The following is a 25,011-nucleotide window of genomic DNA, read 5'->3' as shown; positions in this document are numbered from 1 at the left end:
TTCTCTAACCTGCAGTTCCAGAAATGAACTCGGTGGCAAGAAATGTTATCTTTCCATAGAAAATTGCTGGTTGAGATATAGTGGAGGTATGGTATGAACACATTTTATGACAACAATACACACAGCAGATGTAATTTACAAGCGAAGTGTTCTTCAATTTCCTCATGCTCTTACTATGCTCCCACAGCAGTTTATAGCTAGTTATAAATAATTAGTTGCTAACGGAAGTCCATGTAACATAAAAAGATTCTGATAAAAACAGATTGTAAGTTTGCTACAGCTTGTCTGTACTCCACAGTCTAAATAACCATTTCACCTCGTTAAACAATAAAGTTTAAGTAATTTCACTCTCGGTAAAACACTGTTCATTCACTTTTTCTTTTCCAATTACATAACCCGATCTTCCTTTAACGTACTTCTACGTCTGTCGCCATCTTTACGCTCTCCGATCTTCTCTTGTTTGTGACACTACAGGTGTTGATTTTATCCTAACGGGCATAGTACTTTGTTTACATAAACCACAAATTTATATTAATATTACATAAAAATACAAGAAACTTGTAGCGACTGAAGTTTTTATTACTTGGCTGTAATTGGGTGTTACAGTGATCGTCGCTGTTATCACGTCACTGGTGAGCTAGATTAAAAGAATGAAGTGTGACGCACCCTCTTTTCCCTATCAGGTACCGAGAATATCCCTCAACTACTGACCTTTTGTCCCCAGACAGATAAGGCATACATCTTCTACTCGCAGGGGTTTGGTTGGTTGGTTTTTTGGGGGAAGAGACCAAACAGCGAGGTCATCGGTCTCATCGGATTAGGGAAGGACAGGGAAGGAAGTCGGCCGTGCCCTTTCAGAGGAACCATCCCAGCATTTGCCTGGAGCGATTTAGGGAAATCACGGAAAACCTAAATCAGGATGGCCGGACGCGGGATTGAACCGTCGTCCTCCCGAATGCAAGTCCAGTGTGCTAACCACTGCGCCACCTCGCTCGGTAGGGGTTTGGTCGCCTAGTCGGTGATATACAGGGTGTTACAAAAAGGTACGGCCAAACTTTCAGGAAACATTCCTCACACGCAAAGAAAGAAAATATGTTATGTGGACATGTGTCCAGTAACGCTTACTTTCCATGTTAGAGCTCATTGTAGTTTCTTCCACCTACGCTCAATGGAGCACGTTATCATGATTTCATACGGGATACTCTACCTGTGCTGCTAGAACATGTGCCTTTACAAGTACGACACAACATGTGGTTCATGCACGATGGAGCTCCTGCACATTTCAGTCGAAGTGTTCGTACGGTTCTCAACAACAGATTCGGTGACCGATGGATTGGTAGAGGCGGACCAATTCCATGGCCTCCACGCTCTCCTGACCTCAACCCTCTTGATTTTCATTTATTGGGGCATTTGAAAGCTCTTGTCTACGCAACCCCGGTACCAAATGTAGAGACTCTTCATGCTCGTATTGTGGACGGCTGTGATACAATACGTCATTCTCCAGGGCTGCATCAGCGCATCAGGGATTCCATGAGACGGAGGGTGGATGCATGTATCCTCGGTAACGGAGGACATTTTGAACATTTCCTGTAACAAAGCGTTTGAAGTCACGCTGGTACGTTCTGTTGCTGTGTGTTTCCATTCCATGATTAATGTGATTTGAAGAGATGTAATAAAATGATCTCTAACATGGAAAGTAAGCGTTTCTGGACACATGTCCACATAACGTATTTTCTTTCTTTGCGTGTGAGGAATGTTTCCTGAAAGTTTGGCCGTACCTTTTTGTAACACCCTGTATAAAAGGGACAAATGCTCGCTTCGAGGGCTCCGTAAGTATATAGATAGTCCCCGGGAACCGACAACGCCGGGGTTTTTGCCAGTATTGATCTTGATACTGACATGATATCGGTCCCGGGAATGTTTTAATTGTAAGTTTTTAGTTTCATTTATTAGTTCCGTATTCACTAACGTAATATTCTATTTATTTTATTAATTCTGCTACATTACTCAGCAGTTGCAAATGCATTGGCTTCGCCTGCTCTCCTCCCTTTTAGAATTACTGGTAACATTTGATGGAAGTCTTCAGAGAAGAAAACAGTATAGCCGGGCTATTGTTATGCATATGTCGAACTGTTCTGTGGAACGCTTAAAGGGATATATTATGGGAAATTGGAACCTCATCCCAAACATTGGAAGTGCAATTCTGCTTCAGTTACCCATGTCACTTTGCTCTGTAACATTGCATATGCTGTACGTATCGTATGCAGGGACTGTCAGGGCAAGTTTATATGTAGAATCAGCAGTTTAAAGGCCATGCTGTGGTAGTCGGGCGGCCTTACGCCATTCACCGCCAGATGGCAAATGCATCGTTTAGTTTGGCGGCAGGGGTCTTACCCACCGTAGCTCAGCTAATCAGCACGAATTTTTTGTAGATTATATACACAAACCTTACACGTAAATCAAGTTACCTATTACTGAAAACAAGATGAAAATGCTGGCAGTAGTTCCTGACATCTTTGACAGTTTACGAATAAAAAAAAATATTTTTACGTGATATAATTGCAAATTACCCATTTCCAGATTTATTCCCTTACTTGTACTGTGAAACCTTGCATTTTGTTAATTTTATGATTCTATGTTACGGGAAGAGCTCCAAAGGTTTTGATTTGAGAAATTGTATGAAAAAATGACAGTATCTGTCAGTTAGACAGACAGACGAACAACAAAGTGGTCATGTAAGGGTTCCATTTTTTACTGACTGTGGTACGAAACCGTAAAACCGGTAAACCTGTTAATTAACTCAACATGTATAGTATAGATAATTAATCAAGCTGATCGTACTGCTGAACTGACACAAATTAATTACACGTGACGAAAAATCTTGATACCTTTACGTTCCTAACTAAGACACTTCCAAATAGTTTCTTCTCTTGATTGCGCTGCTTACCTGCGGCTTTATCCATTTCGTCACTTTGATACTTTCACAGCAGACTCCTGTCTTAAAACTTCATTAACTAAGACCCTTTATATCAAACAGTAATCAACTAATTCCGAAAATTGGTCACCTGGCGACGGCGTACTTCCCGGACGCCACGATGGATCTGCGACTCTCGCACACGGCTTTTCAGGTCCCAAAACTGCAACTAGAACACCTCCAGCTCTCCCTCCATACCTCCTCCCCCCCCTTCCACCGACAGCTATAGTTCAATTCTTTTATCTTGGCGGTTCGCGCATGCCCGCCCAGACGCGGGAGATTGCTGCGTTGCCAGTTGTACGCGCCAAGAGAAGCAGTGCCATAGTATAGTTGGCAAACTTACGTTTAGGGGGGAGCGCGCAGTTTATGAAGTAAAGCCACGACGGCCGCATTAACCCTTTCGCTGCTACAGAGACGTGCTCCCCGCATTCCGCGATGTACGCGATTTTGTCATCATTGCACTGTTCGCCTGTGCAGACACATGGTGTTTCGACTGCTTTGACACACTTTATCATTCGATTTCACAAAAACTACTTGGGCCAAAAATTTGATTTTTACACATCTTCTTGACTGATACGTTCGCCCCATAAATGACTTAATTTTGTTTCGATGTTCAACGCAGTTATTGTGCAGCATTAGATGTAGTAAACCATTGCACGAAATTTTGAAGAGTTTGCAGAGGTAAAAGTCCATAGCGTATACTTTCCGTATGGTCGATTTTAGTTGCCACTAGAAATTTCAGAAAATTACATTTAAACGAATAAAATTCATGAAGTAAGACACTTTGATATTGGTTTTAAAATAAAGAAAATATGAAGCACTGATCAAGATTAGAACTCCGAACTTTTCACATAGCAGCCAAACACTTTAACCACTACGCTAACGTGGCCCGTCATTAAATGTTTCTCCCGGAGGACTTTAAAATATCATGCAAAATACCAACAAACACTGTTGGTATGATTATGAATTATTCACGTTTCGTCGAAGTACAATAGGAAATAAACAATTACCGCTGTTCTTTATTGCGAAAAATCGGTTAGTGAGAATGATACAAACACCTTTGCTTGCTATCGCCTGAATTAGGAGGGTTATTGCTTGTTTGGTTTAATTAACTAATAGAATATGAAGCAATTGGTATAAGGAATGCTTTTTCCAAACTTTCTATAAAAAAAAGTCTGCTATCAAGACATTGCTTTTGTTCAATTACTCTATTTTTGACTGAACGTTTCTAAAACTGAAGACACTCGTCCGTGCTCTGCACTGCAGTCGAGCTCTGGCAACGTCGTTCTCTGTTCATTGGCTGACTGTGTTTTGTGACGTCAGATACGCAGAACGAACCTAAACTCGGCCGCCGTCATAAATGACGCGCACTTTAGGCTCCAGCACTCAGGCTTTCAGCTTTACTTGCCGCACGGGAGAGCACGTGCTTGCTCCGTCCATTGACGACAGTGTTTCAGAATTCTCTCTGTTGCTTTTTAGTCCAACACCCATCCTTCCACTTCCTTGCATTTGCAATCCTGTTTCATCCACACTCCATTATATACTTTCAACGTTATGGTCACTCTCCCAACACACACTCTCTCCGGTGTCAGCTTCACGTCGTCCGTACTGCGAGTGGCAAACGTCGCCCTTTGCCGTTTCTCTTATAATCTTCACTCCATGTGCGATTGAAAGGTTGTATTCGTAATGTTCTCGAATTTAAAGTACTAAAAGTTGGCACCCAGCTGTGGCATAATCACAGCCCACGTAAGAGAAAAAGCGATTGTAAAGTTACTGCGAGAAACAGTACTGAAGTACTGTCACAATTTGTGCTTGGAAATAAAATTTTTCTGTAGAGCAGTGATACACTTAAACGTCAGCTCCACCGCTCAAAAGACCTTGTAACTTCTAGTAACATTGGCAGTTGGACTGTTCGTAGATAGCATTAAGTAAATCCATTATAGGCAATGTTACTTAACGAAATCAGTACTTATGTAAATTTATACTTCACTAAATACCGCTATACCAAAATACCTGCCGGTCGCAGTGGCCGAGCGGTTCTAGGGGCTTCATTCCGGTACCACGCGGCTGCTACGGTCGCAGGTTCGAATCCTGCCTCGGGCATGGATGTGTGTGTTGTCCTTAGGTTAGTTACGATTACGTAGTTCTAAGTCTAAGGGACTGATGACTTCAGATGTTACGTCCCATAGTGCTTAGAACCAATTGAACCGAAACACCAAGGACAGCGCAATTACAAGTTTCATAGGTAATGATGCACATCACGCTTAGTTATAAGGGCAATGAAATGGAAACGAGACGGACGGAAAAAAAATAATTGGCCGGTTGCGAGTAGGACACGCGTAGTGAGGGTTCCGTGCAAACTTAACTGCTTATACAGACAGTTCATCCATTCCGCCAATATTGACGATTATTGCCTGCTATCGATATTGATACTGGCAAGATATCTGTCCCAGTGGCTCCAAAGACTTTCGAGAATATTTTAATTTCAAATCTGAAGTCGTATAGCAAATGACAATAATATAATTACAAATTAACGGTTTAGGATTTTTGTCTTTAATAGTACTGTGAAACCGTGTTTCTTGACAAATTTCATGATGCTACGTCAACAGGAAGCACTCTCTAGATTTTGATTAGTGAGTTTCCGAGCATCAAAGTATGTGATATAAATGATCGTATCTTTTGACTGCGTTAACTTAGAAGCTTAAAATTTTTATACCGCCAAGGGGCAATAGATCTTTTAATGTGACATAAATTGAAATTTGATATGTCTACTCGTTTCTGAGAAAAAGGGTTCTTAACATTCGGGCAGACAGACAGAAAGGCAACAAAGCGTTTTTACAGACTGAAGCAGGCAAATATAAAAAGTAAGTAACTATTTTCAAAAGAAAGCGCCGTAGCTGTTAATACATTACCCCTGCGAGACAAGACAGACGCCTTCATGGAAAAATGTGGCAGCTGCCTACGGAGCCATGACTGTATCCAGGCCACGAATGTATTCCTTCAGGACTCCAAACGTAAGGAAATCGCGTGATGAGAGATCGGATACTGTATGGTGGATGTCAAAGGGCTTCTCAGCGAAACGTTTGCAGCGTAGTCGAAACAGCCTTGGCAATATGTGGGGTTTACCCTGCAACAAAATGTCCACGTGGAAGTGCGGCACAAAGTAACAAATCAAGGAATGCCGATGTGTTCCATTGGAAAGGACGCGGCCGACATTTCCCCCATATCCTCATCCTCGTCCAACCCGAGCTTTAACTCTAGTCATGTCGACAAAACCTTGTGAAGAAGGAACCTGCATCCCCAGAAGCATACACGAATTAAATGCACTGTCATGAATGGATAAATGAGGATGAAAGAAGGAAGCTCCAGTGACATGAAATTACAGCAAAGTCAAGTTAATCCGAACCCCGGTAATCCGAACGTTCGGTTGATCCGAACATGAAAAATGTTTCTCTAAGTACGGAAAGCTGTGCGGTAAACTTCTGTACATACACACTATTTTAATTTACACAGTACAGTAAACATCTCTTAGAAAAATTGGCAAGGAAACATTACGTTTAAGCAATGCATAACAATGAAAGAAAAGTTGCCAAACCTACTAAAATACAGCGGACATTTTATCCCTACTTTTTAGATGACAAAAACTCAGTCATTGTTTTTTGGCGTAATGAAGACAGCCGGTTATGTGACGAATAGCTGCGTCATCGTCTCATAAACATTAAATCAGCAGGTGTAACAATGGTTCAAATGACTCTGAGCACTATGCGACTTAACTTCTGAGGTCATCAGTCGCCTAGAACTTAGAACTAATTAAACCTAACTAACCTAAGGACATCACACACATCCATGCCCGAGGCAGGATTCGAACCTGCGACCGTAGCGGTCGCTCGGTTCCAGACTGTAGCGCCTAGAACCGCACGCCCACTCCGGCCGGCGTGTAACAGTGGCTGTTGATCCAAATAACGTGGCGCGAGGTCAAGAGCTTCAGCTGCGTCACTGTGTGGCACCAGCTCTCCTTTGTCGTTTTCAGGCTCATTGTCACTTCCGCCACAACAGTCCACTTCTTCCTGGTCTTGAGTCACAGCAGCAACTAAATCAGCGTCAGTAAGGTTCTCCACACACGCCCCATCCGCTGCCATCCACTAATCTACGTCTCCTTCACTACCTTCTTCACATCCAGGGATTGTCTGTATCATTTGTAGTAGATTTTCCTCTTCATTTTCAGCTAGGTTGTCCTGAAATCCAAGAGATGCCCACAGTTTTCTCCACGATTTTTTCAGAGTATTTTCTGAAATATTCTGCCATGCCTCAGCAGCCCAATAAACAATATCCTTCACATTGGTCTTTTTTATTTTGTCCACTGAAGGAATGCTGCCATCTTGGATCAGAATTCTTAAAAATTGTTTTCTTTAAATCAGTTTTAATGTTTGCAGTACGCCCTGATCCATCGGCTGTAGGAGGGGTGTAACATTCGGTGGCAATAACTTCTCCACAGTTTCTCCATCACATAATTCCTCAGTGCTGGGGTGAGATGGCGCGTTATCAATCAAAAGGATTGCAGGGGGAGACAAATGATTTTCCTGAGAAAACCGTCGAGCGGAGGGAACAAACAGATCGTGAATCCATTCTTTGAACAGCTTACCATCCATCTATGCTTTATTCTATTTGAAGTAATATACGGGCAGGGACTTCATGTTGCAGTTTTTAAAAGCTTTGGACCTAGCAGATTTGCCGATCAACATTAAAGGCAGCTTGTGATTACCAGCAGCGTTGCTGCACGCTAACAAAGTCACACGATCTTTGCACATTTTAAAACCAGGAACATGGCCGTCTGCTATTGATGCCAGGCTTTTTGTTGCCAATGCCCTAAAATTAAGGTCAGTCCCGTCAGCGGTATAAATTTGATGGGGAGAATACTTTCCCTCTCTTATCATTTTTTCAAACTCACCCAAGTATTCCTTCGCTGCATCACGGTCAGAAGAAAGCTTCTCTCCAGTAATTGTTAGCTGACGGATTCCATGATGTTTTTTGAATCTGTCCAACCAACCCGTACTCGCTCTAAAAGACGCATCAAAATTCATTAAATTGTTCAGTTAAACAGCCTTCTCCTGAACCAGTGTTCCACTCAAAGGAGTTCCCCTTTCTCTTTCCTGCGTAATCCAAAGTAAAAGAGCTTCATCCACTTTATCGTATTGGGACTGTTTCAAAGTCGGCCGAATTTCGAGTGTTTTTCCTGAAGACGTTGCACAGGACTGTTTAGGTTTCATTCGGTTCTTCTTTCAAGCAGAAATGGTTGCTTTACCAACACCCAGTTCCATTACCAGTTTAGCTACATTCTCACCATTGTCTATCTGCTTCAAAGCATTCAGTTTTTTTTACTCATGACCAAAATACGTACACCACTACACCTGAAAGAATACAGTACAACTGTTACGCGTGCCAGCGATCGATAACTAACATAACCAAGCGCTTTGCGAGCAAACTGGCAGTGCACTGACCTCAGGCACTACAAAGGTCTCAACAATGTACATCAACAAGGGCAGGGATGGAGAGTGAGCCATTCCCACACCTGTTCCCATTTGTTACCATGGTGTACCTACTTATCTGCTTGGTATACTTCATTCTAGAACTCGTCACCGTAATTTCGCCTAATCCGAACAAATCGGTAATCCGAACAAGGTCCGGTCCCAATTACTTCGGATTAACAGGACTGTCCTGTATATCAGTGCAAAACATTCACACGTACTGAACCTGCCATACAATCAGTAAGCACAGGAAAACAAACATTTTTGCCGGACCGGGATTCAAACGCAGATTCCCTGCTTATCGGGAGTAGTCGCCTTAATCATTAGTTTTTTTTTCCTTCGACGTCTTAAAATAACGTCACTGCCGTAGCGGCATACGTATGTAGTCATAAAAACTCGTAGCATATTGCACAGAACGTTGCTCGACCCGGTTTGATTCGACACTCATTAGAGTTATAAAGCTTTGAGAATACGGAACGTTGCTCTCGCTCGTGTTCACTACGACAGGGGTTACGTACTAAAATGACAGATATACATTTCTGTACATCCACAACGAGTATGGGAGTAGACACTTAAAAATAACAAACTGCCCTTCTGTACAAAACTGAAGGACGAAAGAAACTTTCGCATGCAGTGAGCATATAGCAGCATCATGTGGCGGGAGTTTCAATTAGAAAATATTCAATTTATCGTAACTTAACATAAAAGGAGAAGGAATTTCAAGAAATCCTTTTTTACTGATTGTGTGATACGTGCTCACTTCTTGAGCGACATTGATATTTGCTTTGGGCTTCGGGTTGTACACCGCTGGTTTAGAACGTACACTGGTGTGCAAAACTTAACCGACAAAGTAACTTTGGTAAGATGCGTCACTGTCCCTGGACATGACTCCCACTACACCATTTTCTGCTGCTGTTGATATTACCCTGTCTGTTCTCATGTGACCAGAAATCGTCGCCGTCGTTTCATTTCACGTCACTTATCCCCACCATATTCAGATTGAGCCTAAGATTTACCTTTTCATATTATCTAGCTTTCCCGTTACTCTCAAACTTTTCACATTCCACGCCTCTAATCGAAGAACATTACTCTTTCGTTGGTTATTCAGTCTTCCTCGTGGTCATCTCCGAATGGGGGACTAGTCCGGAATGTTTTGCCTATGGAGATTGCATCACGACACTTTTTCAGTTCCAGGCAACCTGTCCTGTGGCTCTCCATCATGTGTCTTTAATGCAGTGGTTTCCAGTGCTTCTGCATCCTCTTGCCGTTGACCATAGCTGAGTCATCCGCCTTTTAGGGGCAGTTTCCCAACCCAAAGGCACGATAGTGCCCTGAACTTCAGTCCGCTCCTCTGCTCTTTGATAAGGTCGTTGTCAGAACGAGGGTGACATCTTATGCCGGAAACCTTCGGTGGTCATTGCTGATGATATTTGTTCAAAAATTTAAGCAGTGGCGGGATTCGAACCCGGGACCGAGGACGTTTTGATTGTTAGTCAAAGACGATACCCCTATACCGCGGACCATCGTGAGGATGGTGAAAGTAACATCGGTTAAATATCTAGGAGTAAGCTACCAGATATGTGTAATGTGGTATGGCTGCACAAAACAGATGTCAGGCTAAGATTCATTGGAGGAATCTTAATAAAATGAAGTTCACTTACGAAACAAATGGCCCACAAAACACTAATTCACCTGATTCTTGACTTACTACTCGTTAGTCTGCCATACGTACGAAGCTGGATTAATAAAAGAGATAGAGAAGGTCCAGCGAAGAGCGGCGCATTTCTTGACGACATCTTTAGGAACCGCGGGAGCGTTACAGAGATTGTCAACAAATTCCAGTAACAGAGGCTACAAGAGAGGCTTTGTGTGTCACAGAGAGGTTTACTATAGAGAAGTCGAGAGCTTAAGTCGCAAGAAGAAGATGGCAACATAATACCTCCTTCCTGTTGCGTCTTGCAAATTGTCCAGTTCGAGGAAAACAGAGAAAAAGTAATTGTTCTCGCCGTATACCATTCACAAACGGAACTAGAAAGTTGGAGACTAATATTGGTTTCAGAAGTACGCTCCGCCACACACTGTCAAGTGGGTCGTGGAATGTATGTGCAGCAAGTTGCGTTGATGCATTTTAAGAGGAAAATCGTGAAAGTTTTCAACAGCTCGAGTTAATTTTATTGCTTCTTCATCGACTTCTATATATCTCCAATATAATTTTCCATCATGGAGACAATCGTCGTTCAGAGATATGAGTCTTTCCCTTGTAGCACTGAGTTGTTCAGCTGCACGTGACTTTTCTCAATGACAAGTAACAATTTTATTTTGAAAACTGAAGTATCAGTTCATCGGGAAACTTGATCTGCGTCAAAATTGATGAGGTTTTCGCGTCCACTTCTTGGGAAATTACGTATTGGATTCTGCCTTGAGTTCTTCGGCTGACGATTGTCTGATGATTTTCTGACGTTTCGCCAGCACGAATGGCTGGCATTGTCAAAGCTCCAGTCCCCGTTACCGGTAATGAAATGAAATTTAATGATTGGCGGGGCTGGAGTCGAGCTGACGGCCGCAGATTATCTGCACGTGGCGTGCCAACGTCCAAAGGCTTTTCTGTTGGCATTTCCAGTGCCGTTCTCCCCTTGCTACCTACAAACGATCAACAATTACCCTTCCTAGACGTGTTGGTTACGACAGACGGTGAAAACCTAGGACACAGCGTATTTAGAAAACCGTGACCTACAGACCGATTCCTGCACAAACTGTCGAATCATCACCCGAACCAGAAACGAGGCACGGTTACCACGCTCGTAAAAGGCGCAAGACGAATATGTGACCCGCAGCATCCCAGAGGCGAACGCAACACCTAGGAAACGTTCTGAGGAGCAATGGGTACTTTACAAGTTACATGAAAAGAGTCGCGAACTCACATATCGGAAGAAGAAATTTCGAGTAGGGCCTTTCTGCCAGACATTCCTCAGAGTGACGGACAGAATCGGCCGTGTGTTGCGCATACCCGACGTAATGACTATTTATAAACCGGCAAAGAAGATCTAAGAGTGTCTCAGATCGGCAAAGGAGAAAAAGAATCCACTTGCAATTTTGGGAGCAAGCCGTATATGAGATTCATGTGAAAAAGTCTGTTGGCATGAATAGACGATAAATTGTAAGTAGGTTGTTTAGGTTTTTATGTTCGTAACGCCACGTAGCGCTCTTATGTAAGTAGGCTGTATAGGTTTTTATGTTGGTAACGTCACGTAGCGCTCTGTATAAAAATCACTGACTGTGCTGTGTGCACTCTGTGGCTGGTTTGCGTTGTTGGAATTCGCTAATGTAGTGTTGGGCAGTTGGATGTGAACAGCGCGTAGCGTTGCGCAGTTGGAGGTGAGCCGCCAGCAGTGATGGATATGGGGAGAGAGACCGCAGAATTTTGAGAGTGGACGATCTGGACGTGTGTCCATCAGAAAGAATAAATTTGTAATATTGGATATCATGAAAAATATATATATATATATATATATATATATATATATATATATATATATATATATATATATATATATGACTTTTGAACATTATTAAGGTAGATACATTGTTTGTTCTCTATCAAAATCTTTCATTTGCTGACTATTCCTATCAGTAGTTAGTGACTTCAGTAGTTAGAATCGTTTATTTAGCTAGCAGTAGTGGCGCTCGCTTAACTGCAGTAGTTCGAGTAACGAAGATTTTTGTGAGGTAAGTGATTCATGAAAGGTATAGGTTATTGTTAGTCTGGGCCACTCTTTTGTAGGGATTTTTGAAAGTCAGATTTCGTTGCACTAAAAATATTGTGTGTCAGTTAAGTGTTGATCAGAATAAGTAAAGAGAGTAATGTCTGAGTACGTTCAGTTTTGTTCAACTGTTTGAAAAGCAAATAACGTAGAGGTTTATCAGCACAGTAATTCATTAATTTTTCTAAGGGAATGTTTCAAAATCAACACCAGGATGACCGAACGTAACTGGCACTGCAGGTTTGGGCAGGTGAAGAAATTGGCTGTGGCGGGAGCACGTGTTGTATGAAAGCGGACCACAAAATAAAACTGGCCGACACAAAAGTTCTTGATGTAGCGAAAGAGTCACCACACCTAGTTGTTCAGGGAAGCTACAGGTATCCACAAACGTGACAGCAGCTTCAACAACAAAGAGGAAACCCTCACGATGAAATGGTCCTGAATTCCTGTGCTGCAGCGAACGATCGTTGTAGGTAGTAAAGGGAAGAACCATAGCGGTAATAACCACGGAGAAGCCCTAGGTCTTGGCGCGCCGGGTGCGTACAGGGTGTTACAAAAAGGTACGGCCAAACTTTCAGGAAACATTCCTCACACACAAATAAAGAAAAGATGTTATGTGGACATTTGTCCGGAAACGCTTAATTTCCATGTTAGAGCTCATTTTAGTTTCATCAGTATGTACTGTACTTCCTCGATTCACCGCCAGTTGGCCCAATTGAAGGAAGGCAATGTTGACTTCGGTGCTTGTGTTGGCATGCGACTCATTGCTCTACAGTACTAGCATCAAGCACTTCAGTACGTAGCATCAACAGGTTAGTGTTCATGACGAACGTGGTTTTGCAGTCAGTGCAATGTTTACAAATGCGGAGTTGGCAGATGCCCATTTGATGTATGGATTAGCACGGGGCAATAGCCGTGGCGCGGTACGTTTGTATCGAGACAGATTTCCAGAACGAAGGTGTTCCGACAGGAAGACGTTCGAAGCAATTTATCGGCGTCTTAGGGAGCACGGAACATTCCAGCCTATGACTCGCGACTGGGGAAGACCTAGAACGACGAGGACACCTGCAATGGACGAGGCAATTCTTCGTGCAGCTGACGATAACCCTAATGTCAGCGTCAGAGAAGTTGCTTCTGTGCAAGGTAACGTTGACGACGTCACTGTATGGAGAGTGCTACGGGAGAACCAGTTGTTTCCGTACCATGTACAGCGTGTGCAGGAACTATCAGCAGCTGAATGGCCTCCACGGGTACACTTCTGCTAATGGTTCATCCAACAATCTGTCAATCCTCATTTCAGTGCAAATGTTCTCTTTGTGGATGAGGCTTCATTCCAACGTGATCAAATTGTAAATTTTCACAATCAACATGTGTGGGCTGACGAGAATCCGCACGCAATTGTGCAATCACGTCACCAACACAGATTTTCTTTGAACGTTTGGGCAGGCATTGTTGGTGATGTCTTGGTTGGGCCCCATGTTCTTCCACCTACGCTCAATGGAGCACGTTATCATGATTTCATACGGGATACTCTACCTGTGCAGCTAGCACATGTTCCTTCACAAGTAAGACACAACATGTGGTTCATGCACGATGGAGCTCCTGCACATTTCAGTCGAAGTGTTCGTACGGTTCTCAACAACAGATTCGGTGACCGATGGATTGGTAGAGGCGGACCAATTCCATGGCCGCCACGCTCTCCTAACCTCAACCCTCTTGACTTTCATTTATGGGGGCATTTGAAAGCTCTTGTCTACACAACACCGGTACCATATGTAGAGACTCTTCGTGCTCGTATTGTGGACGGTTGTGATAGAATACGCAATTCTCCAGGGATGCCTCAGCGCATCAGGGATTCCATGCGACGGAGGGTGGATGCATGTATACTCGCTAACGGAGGACATTTTAAACATTTCCAGTAACAAAGTGTTTGAAGTCTCGCTGGTACGTTCTGTTGCTGTGTGTTTCCATTCCATGATTAATGTGATTTGAAGAGAAGTAATAAAATGAGCTCTAACATGGAAAGTAAGCGTTTCCGGACACATGTCCACATAATATATTTTCTTTCTTTGTGTGTGGGGAATGTTTCCTGAAGTTTGACCGTATATTTTTGTACCACCCTGTATAATCAGCAGCCCCGAGCTCGACTCCACTCCACCATCAGCAATGTAGAGTGAACTTTGACATGGCCAGCCACTCATGCTGGCGAAACGTCAGACAAATCGTCAACAAACGTCAGCCGAATGAAGAACCTAACAGGCAACTGAAGTATATCCGTTACACCCACTCTTACACAGAGCTTTACTCAGGGACGTCAGCACATGATCTGCTAATTTATACTAACGATTATGTTTGCTTTTCTCTTTTTCAGAGTCGAGATGATGCAGGGACGCACACTCGTGGTGTTGGCAGCACTGCTGTCCACGTCAGCTGCTTCGTATATGGTCGGAATCGGGATCGCTGACATCACAGGGCCACCGGTGGAAGTTACTTTCGTAAGTACCCTCTTTCCCTATGTGCCAGAAAAATTTCTAACAGTCTCGAACTACACGTATTTCAAGCCAGTTTCGTACATTAACTTTGATTTCTCGAATATACTCCTACGGAGAAACTCCTACCTCTTACTTTTATGTGCCGTATGAATAAGTGTCTAAATGCACTTCCGAAACCGTGAATACGACGCTTGTTACTAAAGTTATTAATCTATTTAAAAAGCGGTAAAGAAAGATACTAACAGCTACAAAGGAAAACAGGGCTTGATAGGCACACAGTAAAATTATTAATAAAGGCCTACAAACAGAGGGAAAGGCGTTAACTTCTGTTGAACACTGACTTTAGAAGTGGTCTAACTGTTTACAGCTTACTCCAGTGGAGTAGAGGAAGTCCAAACGAACAGTTTGATACGGGACACTTGTGCTTTACCAAATCGAGAAAAAACTTCAAATAGACCTACGAAAATATGAAAAACATTTGCGTAGCGTGAGATTTTCAGTATTCTCTCGCTCTCTTCGCACAAACTACTAGTCCTTGAGGAAATATGATTAGGGCCTTTCTTGTAGCAACTTCAGGCTCATTCCCCAACCAGTCAGGATTTTTAGTATGTTTTTCATGGCACTCCCGCCTACCACTTCACAAAAATTTGCGACTGCACAATTTGTGTTCCACATTCAACATTTTTGGTCATCATTGATTGCGATATTACTACACTGGCTTAGCCATGCACCATAAATTGTAAAACATTCGTGTAAATTTTACCTGTTTTGTAAATTTTAACACGATAAAATTAACAATTATATCGTTTTGTTTGTCTGGCCTTCTTACTACGAAAATTGCAGTGCTTGCACGGGTTAAGTTTAGATACAATTGTAAAAGTAGTTAGTTTTTGCGTGATACTTACAAAAGGTTTTTTTTATTTCATTACCCTCATGGGAAATTTCGATAATAATAACAGACGTGTAAGCCGGTGGTGTAATAACTCAGTCAAGGAACACCAAAAAAAGTCGAACATGGGAAATGATACGTGTGGTAACAGAATTTTGCACAGCGGTAGCAGTGTGTGCCATGGAGGACATACTAAAAATCCTGACCGTTTGGCATGTGAGAGAGGGAGGGGTGCAGATGCGTTTTTGTTGAATAACTCTAAAAGGCCGGTCGGGGTGGCCGAGCGCTTCTAGGCGCTACAGTCTGGAACTGCGCGACCGCTACGGTCGCAGGTTCGAATCCTGCCTCGGGCACGGATGTGTGTGATGTCCTTAGGTTGGTCAGGTTTAAGTAGTTGTAAGTTATAGGGGACTGATGACCTCAGATGTTAAGTCTCATAATGCTCAGAGCCATTTAAACTATTCGAACTCTAAAAGTGCGGCCTCTGGTGGGAACGTATCGCAGTAAAAATCAAACTAAATTAAAATTGCTACAAAGGAGGCGCTATTCATGTTTTTACCTGCGACTAATAGTTTGTGCGAAGAGAGAGAGAGGATATTGAGAAACTCGCGCTACGCGTATGCGTTGTCATTTATATGGGTTTCGTAGCCAAATTTGAGGTACTTGCCCGACTTGATAGACTACAAGTTTTCTGTATCTCGTCTTCCCATATACTACTGTGGTACACTGTAAACAGTCACCGTTTACACCCATACATTCATCGTTAAAATGGTCGTTGGAAAACGGAGAAAATATGTTGCAGAAACCCATTTACTCTTCTTACACATAATGAAAGCTTTCGACAACCTATATACCATAAAACTTTGGAAGGTGCTACCATAATTTCAGAAAGAAAAGAAACTGGTAAACAAATCTACAAGGTCTGCATTGGGGGCGTATCATGTACAGTTTTTGACATTGTACGTAGATATAATAAAACGCTGGAAAGCGATGGCTAAAGCAGGCTGTGTGCTGTTTGCTAATGGTGCAGCGGTTTTGATAGGAAATGAAGAAATTTTATGAAGGTTTAATTTAATCTGTTGGCAAAGACTACGATCTGAGGTCATATATCATAATACTTCGCAGCAACTCGGTTCTACCACAGTCAAAATTTCAGAAGCTTGGAATTATTGCACAGATCTTGTCGCTTACGTAATTTATCCATTTACACAATGAATTTGCTTCTAACATAAAAAAAATAAAAACCAACATAATTATTTCAATAAATGCAGTATTGAGAGCCTAGCCATGATATTGGTCAGAAAAGATGTAGTACACTTTAACACGCACTACATTATGTTATTTTGCCTTATGGGCACTAGAACACTGGAATAGATACAATAACGGATAAAAAATATGGTTCAAATGGCTCTGAGCACTATGGGACTCTAAAACTTCTGAGGTCATCAGTCCCATAGAACTTAGAACTACTTAAATCTAACTAGCCTAAGGACATCACACACGTTCATGCCCGAGGCAGGATTCGAACCTGCGACCGTAGTGGTCGCGCGGTTCTAGACTGCAGCGCCTAGAACCGCTCGGTCACCCTGGACCGTAACAGATAATACTGTTCAAATATAAGTACCACAAGTTCACTCGAATGCGTTATCGTTATCGTAACTCAATAAATTAAACAGGAAAGGTGGGACACTGGTAGTTTAAAGAGGTTTCTGGTTTGAAACTTCCTTGCAGATTAACACTTTGTACTAGATCTGTACTCGAACCCAGAACGTCTGCCAAATGCTCTGTTATCTGTCCAAGTACGACTCACGAGCTACACTTACTTTCCAAACTTCATTGTCCTGCTTACCTTGCGGGACTAGCACGCGTGGAGGAAAGGATGACATGCAGGAACGCCTTAGTCACAGCTTTGGGAATTGTTCCCACGTTTCAGGTAAGTTTGCTTGTTCTCTGCGTATTGATGTATAACCTGATTGTCCGCCTAGGTTATAACGAAATGCGAGGACAGCTCCTAATAGTCCTACATGGATGCACCTTTCCGAACAACTGGACGAATCTCGCATATGACGGTTGGTCTCTAGTTACGTTTGTTTTTTATAATGTGTGGAGAAGATTCCAGTGCCCAATGGCCTACAGATCCCAAGCAAATAAACATTTTTTGCGGGAACGTGATAGCTTCAGTGTAGTGTTGACAGAATTGATCAACAGTTTTACATTTCCGATGACTTCTCCTCGTTCGAAAGTGCTACCGTGTCTTTGACACAGAAATTGTTTACGCTACGAACAGAAAATTCAGTGCTCTGTGGTGACAGCTTACATCGCAAATCTTACTTATACATAAAGTGGTGTACTTTATGTTTCGTGAATTCCGTGTCTTGCGCCTACAGAACTGAGTTGCTCGAAAGTGTCTCGAGCGTGTAGATATATATTCTGACTTACAGTTTCTTTGCAGACCTTGCTCTGATGTGTTACTGCCGCTTGTTATTTCTGTAGAAGATCATCGTATCTCGCATGGCTTTGAGCTGCCTTTATCTGGCGTGCACAGCCGCGAAACAAGAGGCCTAGGTCGCCTCCGGCGAAATCTGCCGATAGGTATCGTAAGTGAGAGCGTGAAAGCCTATAGGCCGGCTCTATGCATAGAAAACAGCGCTAGGCTCCTCTTTTCGCATCAAGGGGAGAAGGAGACGCCGGAGAATGCGTGCTATATACTGATAGTTTGTGGTATACTGCTGAATCTATGCAGGCCTCTTATCTTTTCGAACATGTTTGCCTTGTTACTGGTGGGGAGCTGGAGACAACGCATTTCTCTTAACAATAAAGTTCATTGCAGTCAAATACTTGCAAATAATACTTCAGTGACTTAGCCAGCTGGAACTTCTCACTTGTTTTCAGTATCCTACGAAGTACAAGGGCCATCCAGAAAAAACTATAGGAGAAAAATGACTTTTTCATTTCAAAGCGATGCTTAAATATTACTTTTCAACATAATCTTCTCACAAATTTAGGCACTCACAATACCGGTGAACGAGGTTTGAAATTCCATTGTCGTCAAATTCAGCCGTTTGAGACTTCAGTCAGTCACATCCCCACCTTGCACCGAATTTTTGGCAAACTAGCTTCTGTTAAACGATTTTCTGCAACCAACATGGTGATACTTGTGGAAAGCTAAACGAGAGCTCTGTTATGGTGGATGGGCGGTTTTCTTCTCATCGACTGTGCGACCAGTTCATCAGTCACAATGCTTGGTCGTCCATCTCGCTCCTCATAGTGAACATCAGGCTGGCAACTTCTAAGCCTCATGCACTACTGGCGCAGTCCGCCGTCAGTGATTACGTTGTTTCTGTAAACTTTACACAGTTGCCAATAAATTTCAAGTAGTTTATGATTTTTTTGCTAACAAAAACTTTACTACTGACCGCGCTGCACAACTCGTGGGATTTTCAGATGCAGCAAATATTTAAAACTTTTATTGTGAAACAACGGGGAACGGCACGATCTTCTCGCTGCCAGGGCAGGATGCCGACTGAATGAACAAACGCTCAGGGCTGCCAGATTCTTCCGTTCTTCTTGTAGCCAACTGCTGAACAAAAATAGCCAAATCATCGTCAACTTTTTATAAATAAAAATAGGCAAAATTTCATCATTTTCATCATTTAACATAGTTTTCCTAATTCTTGACTGAACAGTCATATGACTCGACAACGACAATCCAGAAATAAGTTCACTGAGGTGGCTGGTCATTCAATAACCGCTAAAACACACTCCAGCACACTCAATACTTACACGCGCCAGACTTGACGTAACCGAGGAACCTTCCTCTTCAAACAAACATTTCGCTAGTCCAGCCGGGAATTGAACCAAGTTACTCTAACGAGAGACCTGTGAAGCCAATCAAAATAAGAGGGAGAATCTGGAAGTACAGTAGTTACTAAATTATAGTTACATTTAAATACCACATTAATTAATTTGAGAACTTGTAACACTTAGACATGAAATGCGTCAAGAATCAGTATATCAAAATTGTGCACGGGATATTCTCTTGCGCAGCCTCGGTTGCAAGAAACCACTTTCATCTTCTTCAGTATTGCTGTTTACAGCTGTTGAATAAGTTGAGCTATTGAATTTTGTACACATGTCTTTAATACACACAAAATCGTCACAACACTTAGACATGTGATGGACTTCAATTTGTAACAGTGCACTAACCATTTTTGTTTTCATTCTATTTCGACTTCCGTTTTCATTGCATTCATATTACTGAATACTCTTTCCACTACAGCATTAGAAATAGGTTGTAACATCAGCAATAACACGATTGCAGCTAAGTCTTTTAAAATTAAAGAGCCTCGACCTTTTCTGTGGTGTAAAACTGTTGGCCAAAATTTGTATGAACTTGTCAAAATGTCGCGTTCATAAAACTTAGCCCAGCTAACTTTATCAGTGGAGTTACGTTGATTACCAATAGTATCCATTCCATTTGTTAGGTAAATATTTATTAATGCCAAATCTTTGAAATTCGCTTTTGATGCTCGTGACAGACATATCTTATGGCTGAAATATTGAAGTTTCTTAAAATGATTAAAGTCTGTGAGAAACTTTTTTAGAAGTTGGTAAATTAAAACAATTTTGACAACACAGGACAACATTCTGTACCTAGCTCAATATCTCTATTATCTAGGTATGCTAGCTCGTTTTCAATGGACTCAATTATTTTGTGTAAACCATGGTGAACAAAAACAAGTTTGAAAACCTTTCTAGCTAGTAATAACATGATCAACATTTTACCGTCATTATAGAAAAGTCCAGTTTCGATATTTGTGTGCTGAAAAATTAGATTCGCTTTGGTTGGTTCAAATGGTTCTGAGCACCATGGAACTTACCTGCTGAGGTCATCAGGCCCCTAGAACTTAGAACTACTTAAACCTAACTTACCTAAGGACATCACACACATCCATACCCGAGGCAGGATTCGAACCTGCGACCGTAGCGGTCGCGCGGTTCCAGACTGTAGCGCCTAGAACCACTCGGCCACCCCGGCCGGCCGATTCGTTTCATTTACCTCAAAAAGAACGAGTTTCATAAACGTTAAATCATCTTGCAACATCTCTTTTAGTGTCATTCCTATAAACCAATTTTTTTCTTTGTCTGCCGTAATACGAATATGCACTTATAGTTCTTCATAGTGTTATAATACAGGGTGATTCAAAAAGAATACCACAACTTTAGGAATTTAAAACTCTGCAACGACAAAAGGCAGAGCTAAGCACTATCTGTCGGCGAATTAAGGGAGCTATAAAGTTTCATTTAGTTGTACATTTGTTCGCTTGAGGCGCTGTTGACTAGGCGTCAGCGTCAGTTGATGCTAAGATGGCGACCGCTCAACAGAAAGCTTTTTGTGTTATTGAGTACGGCAGAAGTGAATCGACGACAGTTGTTCAGCGTGCATTTCGAACGAAGTATGCTGTTAAACCTCCTGATAGGTGGTGTATTAAACGTTGGTATAAACAGTTTACAGAGAATGGGTGTTTGTGCAAAGGGAAAAGTTCTGGACGGCCGAGAACGAGTGATGAAAATGTAGCACGCATCCAGCAAGCATTTGTTCGCAGCCCAGGAAAATCGACTCGCAGAGCTAGCAGAGAGCTGCAAATTCCACAATCAACTGTATGGGGAGTCCTACGAAAAAGGTTAGTTATGAAACCTGAACGTCAACTACCCGAGGCGATGGATCGGCCGCCAGGCAGCCCGTGACAGAGCACTTCAACACTGGCCTCCAAGAAGCCCTGATCTTACCCCCTGCGATTTTTTCTTATGGGGGTATGTTAAGGATATGATGTTTCGGCCACCTCTCCCAGCCACCATTGATGATTTGAAACGAGAAATAACAGCAGCTATCCAAACTGTTACGCCTGATATGCTATAGAGAGTGTGGAACGAGTTGGAGTATCGGGTTGATATTCCTCGTGTGTCTGGAGGGGGCCATATTGAACATCTCTGAACTTGTTTTTGAGTGAAAAAAAACCTTTTTAAATACTCTTTGTAATGATGTATAACAGAAGGTTATATTATGTTTCTTTCATTAAATACACATTTTTTAAAGTTGTGGTATTCTTTTTGAATCACCTTGTATTATATTACTGTATTACTCCTACTTAGCCACCTGGTTTTGCTTAACTGTACGAAAGTCAAATGTTTTTAGTTATTATTGAAAATTTTAAATAACATTTGCTCATCTAGTTTCGGTTATGGGCTTGAATGAAACCAGTTCTATATTTGCCTGCAAATCGAATATTTTGCAGGACGTACTTAAGATGCCTGTGATGCAGCCTTGACAAACGGACAGAGCAAAAGCTTAATTCTGTACCCCATATATATTGTTACCATTATCCGTATCAATCGGTACCATTATATTTACATTCAATGATAACTTTTGCATGTGCAACTTAAGTGCTTCACACACAATCACTGCCCTTGCCTTCTCAACGTCTGTTAATACAAGAAAGTCGACGGTGACGTCCGTTTCACCTTGCTGTAATATCTCACGCAAATGCAAAGGCATTTTATGTCCCCCATGTCGGTGCTCTCGCCAGTAATTAATTATTAAAATTCGTTACCAATGTCAAGCAATATAGGATCAGGTAAACACAGTGCAGTAACGTGATTGGTGAGAGCACAGCATTTCGTCCTCTGAATTCTTACAGAGTTTTCACTAGTCCTCTTATTTGTTAAGACTTCTAGATCACCAACGGTTTTATCGATGGGTGCATTGCCACATGAAGAGATACTGATAGCTCTTCCTCCTTCCTTGATTCAATAACGACATCCACAAAATTATTTGATATCTGCTGTTCTTTTTGTGGCCACCGACCTTTCATTTTTGAGACACGAGATTTCCCAGTTACAGGATTCTGCATATCCTTCTTGTGGGGGCGTAGATATTTCCTACAAACTCTGCAAAAGGCTCCTTCGATGACAGCATCTTTTGAACGGTCCATCCTAAAGTGCAGTAGTATATATTATAGTCGAAATTAAGGTTCATTATTATGACCGTTTAGTTTAACCCTAATTACTTAAGGACACGCCGCAATTGAAGAATTAATAAAATATGTGGGTAACACATACTTTCCGGTTACTCCTTTTCTTTCCATTCCCGGCGATATGTTTAAGGCTTGCATGGATTCGGAAGTTCCCTAATCATGACCCACAGCCCACGATCTCTTCTCTACTTGAGCCCGTACAATTGTTGACTGGTGGGTCAGCTCAGTAACAATAGTTGACGACAGCGATATCTGGGATAGACTGTTACTGCACAATGAAAGAATGTAAGGCGAGCGCAAGTAAGCGGGGAGTACCACTCTTTTGGTCAGGTGTTGTTACGTCTTGAAATAAAGCAACACTCACGAGGAAGGCAGAGAAATTATCGTATGTTCAACCCGTATCGTTAACAGTGATGTCCCAAGAGGAAATGTTTTATAATGGTTTTACTTGCATTCAAGTAAAAAATAGCTATTAAATCGCCAACTAATTCCTTTACTACCCAAATTTGATTGCCAGTCGCCAAAGAGTTACAGGCTACTATTTTAATTTTTTTTAAAAAAAGCAAAGAATGCGAAAAATCGCCGTACCTGGCACTCCTACAAACGTTGAGACAACAATATGCTGCAGGCGGAAACATAATCTACTTTCTGGATAGCCCCCATAGTACAATACGCTTTCAAAAATGACTGATCAGTAGGAATGGGATTGGACACTGAAATGTTGTATGAGAGCACGTGTGTGATAGGGGAAAAACAGTAGATTCACAAACTATTCGCACCGTTTCACGAATGCAATAATGCCCTTCATTCTGTCAGATTAGTCACGATGTGTTGTGTGAGGTCGATATACTGTAGAATCGTAAATTATTTGCACCGTTTCACGAAATGCACTAATGCCCTCAATTCTGTAAGAATTGTCACAATAAAACTTTCTGTATACTATTTCAAGTAATTCAGCTTATCTTCTGGCACGGGATGAAGATCAGTTAAAAATGAACGTTTTGTGACTCGATAGACTTGCGTTGAATGATGATGTAAGTTCTGAGACAAGGCAATCTATGCTCTTTTATTTCAGACAGCCTTACATCACAGAGCATTCATTTTATTGTTCTGTAACAACGAGAAGAACTAGTGTATCGTTATATGGAGAATTAATCGCCATTCGCACCTAAAATAATAACTACTGATAATATTTTTTATCAAGTAATTATTTAATTTGTTGGTTTTTCATGATCAAGGGGACGGCTGATTTTGGATAACATAGGCACTTAACGTGATGGGAGTCAGTTGCTCAGATTATCAAAGGAGATTAAGGTTTAACGATCTTTTCGTCCAGACTCTGAGACCGCACGTAAGCTCAAAGTCCACAAGGATGCGGAAGGAATTTGACTGTTATCTCTGTAAAAGCATCATCGTAGTATTTGCTCCGAAGCGATTTAAGGTAACTACGGAAAATTAAATCCCCCTCGAGTCTTAATCACTGTGCCACTTTTCTCGGTTCAACCGGCAATAGTGCTCTATTTGATTATTTCCCTACACTTCCAAACCTACAACCCTTGCGCGTTTTACATCTACGTTTCACGTACTAGGATTCTCTGTCGTAAACACAGCCTCTAGAGTTCTTATACATAACAGACAAAGAATAAAAAGCTTTTGAAATACGCTGTTGCAGAAGTGCGCTGAAATGTGTGTTGGTGAAAACTAACCTGAAGGCAGTATTATATAAAGGGAAGAGGACGTAAAAGAAGATGGGAGAGGAAATACGATGCAGCGCAAAAAAGACTTAAGTCGAAATAAGGCCTACAGAGTAGACTACCTTCCCATAGAACTACTGAAATCTTTGCGACAGCCAGCTATAACAAACCTATTCCATGTGCTACGCAAGACGTATGAGACAGACGAAATATTTTCAGTCTTCAAGAAGAATGTAATACTCCAAATTGCAAACAAAGCAGGTGCTGACAGGTGTGAGTAATACCGAAGTGTTGGTGTAATAATTCATGGTTGCAAAACACTAACACGAGTTGTTTACAGAAGAATGGAAAAACTGGTAGAAGCTGAATTCGGGGAAGATCAGTTTGAATTCCGGAGAAATGTAGGAACACAAGAGGCAATACTGACCTTAGCATTTACCTTAGAAGATAGGCCAAGGAAAAGTAAATCTACGTTTATAGCTTTTGTAGATTTGGAGAAAGCTTTTGACAATGTCGGCTGAGACAAACCCTTCGAAAGCGAAAGGCTATTTGCAACTTGTATAGAAACCAGACGCTAGTTGCAAGAGTCGAGGGGAATGAAAGGGAAATAGTGGTTGAGAAGAGAGTGAAAAGGGTTGTAGC

At 41.8% G+C, this 25,011-nt stretch overlaps 1 protein-coding gene across 6 annotated transcripts in view; it reads left to right on the top strand.

The window, feature by feature from the left end:
* LOC126237364 (neutral ceramidase-like) overlaps positions 1-25,011 on the top strand; it is a 563,642-nt gene that overhangs the window by 259,230 nt on the left and 279,401 nt on the right. For all 6 annotated transcript variants that reach the window (XM_049947432.1, XM_049947435.1, XM_049947436.1 and 3 more), the window contains one exon: positions 14,632-14,755. In XM_049947432.1, the coding sequence (XP_049803389.1) occupies positions 14,639-14,755 (117 nt within the window). In that variant the 5' untranslated portion in view covers positions 14,632-14,638. The remainder of the gene's footprint in view (positions 1-14,631; positions 14,756-25,011) is intronic.

Source organism: Schistocerca nitens, chromosome 2 (genome assembly GCF_023898315.1).
Source record: "Schistocerca nitens isolate TAMUIC-IGC-003100 chromosome 2, iqSchNite1.1, whole genome shotgun sequence".
Lineage (NCBI taxonomy): Eukaryota > Metazoa > Arthropoda > Insecta > Orthoptera > Acrididae > Schistocerca > Schistocerca nitens.
The sequence above is the reverse complement of the archived record's forward strand: the minus strand, read 5'-3'. Positions and strand labels throughout refer to the sequence as shown.